The 8,932-nt window shown below is 43.2% G+C and overlaps 1 protein-coding gene across 1 annotated transcript in view; it reads right to left on the bottom strand.

Moving 5' to 3' along the window:
- Window positions 1-7,421: 7,421 nt before the first annotated feature.
- The window catches only part of LGI2 (leucine-rich repeat LGI family, member 2), a gene marked incomplete at its 5' end in the record, with an annotated part of 9,292 nt that continues 7,781 nt past the window's right edge, over window positions 7,422-8,932 (bottom strand). The window contains one exon of the mRNA XM_009706356.1: window positions 7,422-8,563. Coding sequence (XP_009704658.1) covers window positions 7,746-8,563 — 818 coding nt within the window. The remainder of the gene's footprint in view (window positions 8,564-8,932) is intronic.

Below are 8,932 nucleotides of genomic sequence, written 5' to 3'. Positions count from 1 at the left end.
CCAGGAGAAGCTGGGGATTCAAGGAGACCCCTGGGCTACAGAGTTTACAAACAAATAGTAGGCAGATGCCATTAACCAGAGTTGCTGATTTAACTTCTGTTTCCCCTTTCTATTTCTAGCTTGCTCTCAGAAGCATCTCCAGTAAATCTGCACCATCCTGGCCTCATCGGTACTTTACTTTCTGTAAAACTCTGACAAAACCATTTACCGTACTGGCAAGACCAGAAGAGAAAGAAATGGAAGAGAGAGATTAATCAACATGCAGAGAGCATCCCTCCTACCATGTACAAGCCCAGGCTCCATCCACACTGACCCCACCAGTGGTGGGTGGTGAGTACTTTTTTTGACCCTCTGGCCTTTCATTCACAGGAGTAAAATGTGCATTAATTGTCAGGGCACACCTGCAGCTGGAGGATGAGTCAGCCCCAAGGGGCTGCTGAGTCAGAAGAAGTGAAACAGCCATTGAAGCTGGAAAATGAGCATTCTTGTACAATCCAGTGCTAATGTCCAAGCAGGAAATAGAAATGAACTTTGGAATAAAAGTCAACAATTGCAAATGAATAAAAATGGGAGCAATGCTACCAGAAGCCCTTCATTCTGGTGATGTCATGGTTCCCAAATGCCCTTCAGAAATGCAAATTGCCTCCAATGTAATAAAAAGGGCATTTTCTAGAGTGTGCAGAGCTTGCATAGTTTAATTAAGCATAAACTAGGGTGACTCTGGAAAGGAAAATGATGTGGATTGCATTCTCTGAGTGACCTTGGAAAGGCACTTAGATACTTTCTCTAGACAGCAATTAAGTAAACTCACACTTCATATGCCGTCACTCCTATTCCTTTCCTTTATTTAGAAATACATTTTTTGTTCTCGCTGATTCCCTGATCTCACATTCGTTTATCTCTCTCCTTAGAAAATGTGATTTGTTTCCCTCAAGGTAACTAAACATTTGTCTATAGGCTCACCATCTCTAGTTTTCTCATCTCTGATTCAATATTACTTATATTAAACTTCTGACACTTGCTTTCGTTGCTTTCCACCAAACTCCATCTAGGCTACCTCACTGACATGAGAAAATTGGAATAAGGAGACGCCTATAGAAATTTCTCATCCAGTCTTCCCAAGACCAGCCCAGTGGCCTTCTATGATGGAGTGACTGCATCAGTGGACAAGGGAAGAGCTATGGATGTCATCTGTCTGGACTTCTGTAAGGCCTTTGACATGGTCCCCCACAACATCCTTCTCTCTAAATTGGAGAGATATGGATTTGATGGATGGACTCTCTAGTGGCTAAGGAATTGGCTGGATGGTCACATCCAGAGGGTAGTGGTCAATGGCTCAATATCCAGACGGAGATCAGTGACAAGCAGGTCGAGGGAGGTGATTCTTCCCTTCTACTCCTCCCTGATGAGACCACCCCTGCAGTACTGCCTTCAGCTCTGGGGCCCCCAACACAAGGACATGGACCTGTTGGAGTGAGTCCAGAGGAGGCCACGAAGATCATCAGAGGGCTGGAGCACCTCTCCTATGAGGACAGGCTGGGAGAGTTGGGGTTGTTCAGCCTGGAGAAGAGAAGGCTCCGGGGAGACCTTAGAGCAGCCTTCCAGTACCTGAAAGGGGACTTATAAGGAAGATGGAGAGAGACTCCTTAGTAGGGCCTGTTGCGATAGGACAAGGGGTAATGGTTTTAGACTAAAAGACGGCAGATTTAGACTAGGTATAAGGAAGAAATTTTTCACATTGAGGGTGGTGAAACACTGGAACAGGTTGCCTGGAGAAGTGGTAGATGCCCCATCCCTGGAAACGTTCAAGGCCAGGCTGGACGAGGCTCTGAGCAACCTGATGGAGTTGAAGGTGTCTCTGCCCATGGCAGGGAGGTTGGACTAGATGACCTTCAAAGGTCCCTTCCAACCCAAACTATTCTATGATTCTATGAAGACCTATATCATCTTTTCAACCCAACCCACAGATTTAAAAAATGTATCTATCATCTCCCTTCCCTGCCTGTCAAGCACATCACACCCCGCTGTGAATCATTCCAGGGTGGCACTGTGCAATTCCAGATGCTTCCCTTCAACATTTTCTTCACCTGGAGCCATGACATTAGGTTCAGTTTGACTTTGATTTTGCTGTGTGTGGCTTTGTAAGGAATCGTGTCCAACTTGCAATGTATGCAGCTACCCACCATGTATGTGGATGGATCCAAACCATCCACTCAGACCTAAAGATAACAGAATTTGCCTAGTGCTTCATAACAGGGACCTCATCTTCCAGCGACTTTCCTCCCATTCAAGATTTTGCAAAACACCTCTGCAAATTGTCTCGTAGCTCTATGGCAAGAATAGGAACAGCTTATGGGGAAAGTGGTACTTGGGGATGGGTTAAGTTTTCATAGCTATCATTTGAAATGCTTTCACATCAGTCTCTTATTTTGTGGAGGATTTAACACCATGTGGCCATCTGGTTTTGTCAGATTTTGAAGGTCAGTTTTGAAGCCCATTAGATCACCTAGCCTGCAGTTTCCGTAAAAGGAGGCTGGACTGTACAGGGAGTGCAAGAGGGGTTAAGGGGCTGGTTTCTAGACAGTAGGGAAAAACCCCAGTGTTAGCAGCTCAGCTCCATTTCTTCAGGGCTAAGGTGTGGAAAAAAAGTCTCAGTAATTTCTGGCTGTGAGCATTGCTGCTCAAAGGTGGTAGCAGCTCAGCTCTGTAGGTCAGGAGCAAATGGGACTCTTCGAGGGAGTGAATGGGACTCTTACGGCTCTTTCTTAGACATCTGCCTTCAGCTTGACCTTTCAAAAAGACCCTGCTCTGTCTTCCCCGTGAGATTCTTGGTCGACAGCCAGTTGAACATGAGCCGACAGTGTGCCCAGGTGGCCAAGAAGGCCAACAGCATCCTGGCCTGTATCAGAAACAGTGTGGCCAGCAGGACTAGGGGAGTGATCATCCCTTTGTACTCCGTGCTGGTGAGGCCACACTTTGAATACTGTGTCCAGTTTTGGGCCCCTCACTACAAGAAGGATATTGAGGTGCTGGAGCGTGTTCAGAGAAGAGCGACAAAGCTGGTGAAGGGCCTGGAGAACAAGACTGATGAGGAGCGGCTGAGGGAGCTGGGGTTGTTTAGTCTGGAGAAAAGGAGGCTGAGGGGAGACCTGATTGCCCTCTACAACTACCTGAAAGGAGGGTGTAGCAAGGCGGGGGTTGGTCTCATCTCCCTGGTAACTAGCGATAGGACAAGAGGAAACGGTCTCAAGTTGTGCCAGGGGAGGTTCAGGTTGGATATCAGGAAGAAGTTCTTCACTGTAAGAGTCATTAAGCATTGGAACGGGCTCCCCAGGGAGGTGGTGGTCTCACCATCCCTGGAGGTGTTCAAAAAACGTTTAGATGTGGCACTTCAAGACATGGTTTAGTGGGTTTAGCGGGCATGGTGGCATCAGGTATATGGTTGGACTTGATGATCTTTGAGGTCTCTTCCAACCATAATGATTCTATGAATCTATGATTTGCAGAGGAGTAACCATCCCCTCATTACTCTTCGGGAATGCTTTTCGCTTGATATCTTGCTGTGACTTTCAAGGAGAAATAGAAACTTTCCGAGGAAGATTTGAAGAAGGTGGTAATGGGTGGGAAAAAAATGTTCACCTAGCAAGGGTAAAGAGACTGGGGGAGGGCAGGTGGGGAAATGGTGCTGATTTGAAGCTATGATGGAGTTTCAGTGAACCACGCCATAAGGGCTGCTGACTCATAAAAAGGTGGAATACCCAAAAGGAAAGCAATGATCCCGGAGCAATTGCATCCCATTATGGTATGTCAGACATGTCTTTGATTGCACAAGGCTATAATTAGCCACAGAGAATTGCACTATTTCTGAAGAAAGAAGAGGGAACAAAAAGAATTATTCCCTGCATTGGTGACTAGCAGGATCAGTAGATAATGCTCAAGGTTTGCTTTAAATAAAATGTATTCACCGTTGATACATTTGTATTTATTTTTGCAATTTCAGAGTAAATGCCAATGATTCAGTAAAATTTAACAAATCTTAAGAGACCCTGCAGTGAAGATCTGAAAGTCTAGGGTTTTAATTTTAGGGCTCAGTTCCTATCCACTCAGCACGTAAGAAACCCGCTTAAGTATCTTAAGTTATCTTTTGAAAATTATTTTGAAAATTAAGATCTCTTGGGTTTGTGTCAAGAAAGAAAGAAAGGAAACAACTGAGTTTAATATGAACCGAAAATCACAGTAATAGCTGCATTACATACTTGCTAACACTAGATGGGGTGTAAGGAAAGAGTGAAGGGGAAAGCCAGGGAACAGCCAAACCTCGCAGGTCCGAGCTACCTCAGGCACAGAGACTAAATTCAACTAAGCTGAGCGTGGCTTCCTTCACGGTTTCGGAAGCCAAAACCAATCATAAATGGATAACGACCCATTTGCCCACCTTGTCCATCCCTCTGGCAGTGTGGATCTTCACAGTGTGGATATTTTAACATGCACGATGCACCACTATTAGTCTCATTAACTACATTTTATTAATATATTGAAAGAGTACATACAGGTGTCAGTAGCACAGATTGCATCAGCTCCTCTTTACTAAAAAAAGCTCAATGTATATACAGCCTTAAAATGCTCCCACTGCAGCTAGCACAATGTATTAAATCTATGTTTATATAAACTACTGTTCTTTACATAGTTGTATGTATTTTACAATACATTAAAAATTACCACGTGGCATGTTCTGTTATCCTTTCTCACTGTCCTGATGGTCTAACAGTTGCAACAAATGATGGATATGCATAGTTTATTTACTATTCAAAACAATTTCTATTACAGAATATAGGCCATGGAGACAAAACCGTTGTATTTGGAAAGGCAGAAAGTATTTTTGATGCTTAGTGCTTTCTGTTGTTAGGGCTGCATCCCGCAGCTTTTCCTTGGGAGCAGGAAGAGCAGAACAAGGCTCTTTTTGAGACCTTACCTTTGTTTAATCCTGCGAAATGTACCGTAACCTTTTCTTCATCATGGTGCTTTTTGCCCTCCCCCTTAGCTGCTTTGACCTCCTGTGCACTAACTCAGCAGAACAGGGGGCCGGCGTCTTGGCTCCAGGCTCCTCCTGAAGCTGGGAGGGATGCTGAGCTGGGCTTTCTGGCCAACCAACACAGCTACTCAGCAGAAGCCTGCCCGCAGAATTCATTTCCCTCACTTTCTTCTTCTGGTCCCACGTGGATGAGCTAGACTCCTGTGGCTCACTTTATGCTCTTTATTAAGCCTGTCTCTGCAAAGATCATTTTAATTTAATTCAACTTGATAGCCAAGTCTCAAAATCCCCTTGGCTTTCGAAACAGTACAATCTCCTGGTATTCAATACACAAGCCCTTTTCCACCATCCTGTTGCTTCCCTTCAAGTAAAAAATGCCAAGATCCAATTTCTCTAAACTAGCTTTTAGCTCTGACTGATGCCCCTTGCTGAGCGAACCGCACTCACAGTGAGCCCTAAAAGAAAGTGCTGGCGCACTGAGAAATGCCCCTCCTCATCAGAATATGTGACTCTATTTAAACATCCACGCTCGACAGAAAAGCAATAAAAAATGCCTTCCCACAACAGAGGTTAAAAAAACATCGCTTGCCAGCCACACCTGCTTTAAAAAGTAAACTGGGAACATGGTAAGAAATTGCATTCACTGCCAAACATATGAATCGTCTCTTTGTTTTGTTGGATTCGTTAGCTTAATCCTAGGAGAGGTATTGCTAAAACCTACTGCAGAGAGTTGGTTTGCATCTACTGGTCTGACTGAACCGTCAGGACTGACACTGCACGGGGATTTGGAAGGCAGCCCTCAATACTTCAGATGGCTGGATGGGCTAAGTTGCCAATGTAATTAAAAACAAAACCAGGGTGAGCACCCCTATAGCAAAAAAAACCTAACACGTAGTTTAAAAAAAATAAAATTAGTTATGTCTCTGACAGGCCAGTGATAATTTTATTTCATAGCAGTGAGACAAAGGTTGGGGAAGGCTTTGATATGCCAGGTCACTGGTAGGTTATGACTCCTCATGGGAGCCCTTGTGCATAATCCTCTTCTACAGCACTGTTCACATCTTGGACGTCGGAAAGCCTATGACAACATCTCTAATTGTGATAATAGGCCATGTTCCACATGTCCAGGGCAAAAATGTGAAGTTCACTCAGCACAGAGATGGTGAGATAGCCCTGACGACAAAGGAATAAAGGACAGTTTCCTTTGCTCCACCTGCTTTACCTCCCTATTACCCAAGGCAGCAGTGCAGCAGCAAGACATGATGAAACAACCTAGTATGCTAAGTGGCATGAAAACTGAAAGAAACATATTGTGTAAGTGAACAAACAAGGGCTCTGAGACACAATTTTGTTGGGTAAGGATGGAGAGCCTTTCCAGGAAAATGGTCCCTTGCTGTTATCCTGACAAAGGCTCTGCGTGCCAGGACTGCCCTATTTAGGATGACTGAATGCCTTCGTCTGTAGTCACTCAGAACACCAAGGTGGCACGGTCTGTTCACATCCTCCTGTTTAACCTTCAGTGGATTGGCAACCTGGCAAAAGCCTGGAAGCCACCAAGAGGAAATCCTTCTGGGAGTCAGGGTTAGCTCTAACCTGAAACAACTCCAGCTGCCTTCTTTTCAAAAGACCAGGCAATATCGAAGTCATATTTAGACCTCAGCCAGAAGGAGGATTCCCCAAATACAGCTTGTGATGACCCAAACCTGAATTTATTGCTTGTGAAATGTGCTGGGGGAGAATGCTGCAGAATAAATCATCTCATTGTGTACAGATGAGCAACGGCACAGAGTACATAAATGTAGATGTGTGTCTCAGGCTAAGCTTAAGCTGTGCCTTATAGAATGAGAGATCACAACCGCTTTACTTGTTAAAACACCCCAGAATCTACTGGGACCATCAGGAAAAGTACAAATTAGGGCAAAATAGGGTGGGTTTCTGGAATACCTATTAAAACAGAAAGTGGATGGAATTTGTAGTTGATTCATTCATGGCACCATGCAGACCTCTGTTATTTTCGGTCTATGTTAACTTGTTAAGATCTCACAGTCCAGAAGTGACATACTCTTCTTTTTCTGGCTACCCAATATTATGGGCTGGGCTACTTGTTATGCACAATTTGTTGCCAAAATACTGAATAATGGAAGAAAAATGGCAATAGATTTTGAGTTTTCCTTTAACCTACAATGAAGTAAAATGATGCCTCGGACTTACTAGAAACCACAGAGATAGATTTTGAAGACAGACCTCAAGAAACCAAAATAAAGTGTTTTCTGGAACATTACTGTTTGCTTTCACAATTCATCAGCAACCATGAAGAACTGGCTCTAGTCTGAAAATCATTGCTAACATGTTAGATTAAGAGTCAAGATCATTTCTATGCTTTGTATGGCTTACTCTTCTCTTTCTTTATGAGATATTCAACTCAAGGTAGTTTTCTGGGTAAAATTTAGATCATTCTCTTAGATGTCAACATTAATCCTAGTGCACTGCACTCTCCTCTGAATGACTGCAGATTGCAAAGTGTCTTTGAAAAAGGATAAAGCAGACATGTCATGCAGTAACCAAGTAAATGCAATCCCTGATTAATATGTACTTTTGAAAAGTTCAGAAAATGTCATCATACTCCATAGATGCACCTTGGTTTTGGAAAGGTCTCTTTTTGTTTTGTTTGTGTATAAATGTCATTCTACATGAATTTCACTCCAGCAGCTTTTCATAAACTCAAGTCAATGACGATATGTTCAAATATTTGAGTGTTTCCTTTAAAACTAGAGGCAAAGAAAAAATCTCTTCGATCGGTTGACACAGCTGTGAAAGACCGTGGTGCTTGCACGTAGATTTCTTTAAATAATCTGAAGATCTTCTTTTCACCATCCCACTGGTAAATCTGGGAGAAGGTATAGTCACTTCCCAAGGCTAGGTAGTAATTGTTCTTGAAGGAGAAAGGCTGCAGTGTCATGGCTCCTCGGGATGGAAGAGCCTGTATCTCCACAAACTGTTTGCTATTCCATTTCATAACTCTGGAGTCACCAATGAATCTTGTGAGCGTGATGTATAGGTTATCTTGCATCCTGAAACTCTTCACAGCCAAGACATCTTCCATGTTGGGGATTTCACTGTGTGGGACAAACTTTTTGGAAACTTTGTTCCACTGGAGTATAATGGGAACCTGGGAACGGCTAGAGAGGATTAAATGTGATTTCCCATCTATATCAAGAAACTCAGCATCAGTGTCCCTGAACCACTCGTGAAGGGACTGGTAGGAGTAAAATCCTTTGTTATTCCACTTGTACACTGTTGACAAACCTGCTTTAGAGCTATCTGCTATGACAAAAAACATTTCACTGTCTATCTCAAAGAACTCTATATCGTTTGGCTTGGAAATGCGAGATACTTCGATATCCTGGAATTTGACAAACTTTGTCCAGCTTTCATCATACTTGTAAATGTGTGAGCCACCAAAGAGCTGTGCCACCACCACAAAGACTTGGTCACCAACAAGAATGGCTTTACATCCCACTATGGACTGACCTATTGCCCAAAGGAAAAAAAAAAAAGCACACATATTAGCACAGTACAAAGCACCTTTTAAACCACAGAGATATTACCAAATCACCCCTCCCCTTTTTAAAATCTGCACCATCTCATAATTTTGTCTTCTGCTACACACTGTCAGAGCTTCTTTTCATGCTTTTTTCTCCCCAATAACTGGAAAGATGACTTCAAATGTTGGACCCCTCAAGGTGTGCAAGTATGAGGCACCCTAAAATGCTCATTCCTTTTTATCCTGAATACTTTTTCTTTCTCTGTTTGTTCAAACACATACCCCCTAATATCCAAAATAAGCCAAGTTTTATTATTCCAAAATAACAAGAGTTGTTATCTCATAACTCAGCAGGA

This window comes from Cariama cristata, unplaced genomic scaffold, assembly GCF_000690535.1.
Source record: "Cariama cristata isolate BGI_N322 unplaced genomic scaffold, ASM69053v1 scaffold43468, whole genome shotgun sequence".
Taxonomy (NCBI): domain Eukaryota; kingdom Metazoa; phylum Chordata; class Aves; order Cariamiformes; family Cariamidae; genus Cariama; species Cariama cristata.
Note: the sequence above shows the minus strand (reverse complement) of the source record. Positions and strands in the feature narration are given on the sequence as shown.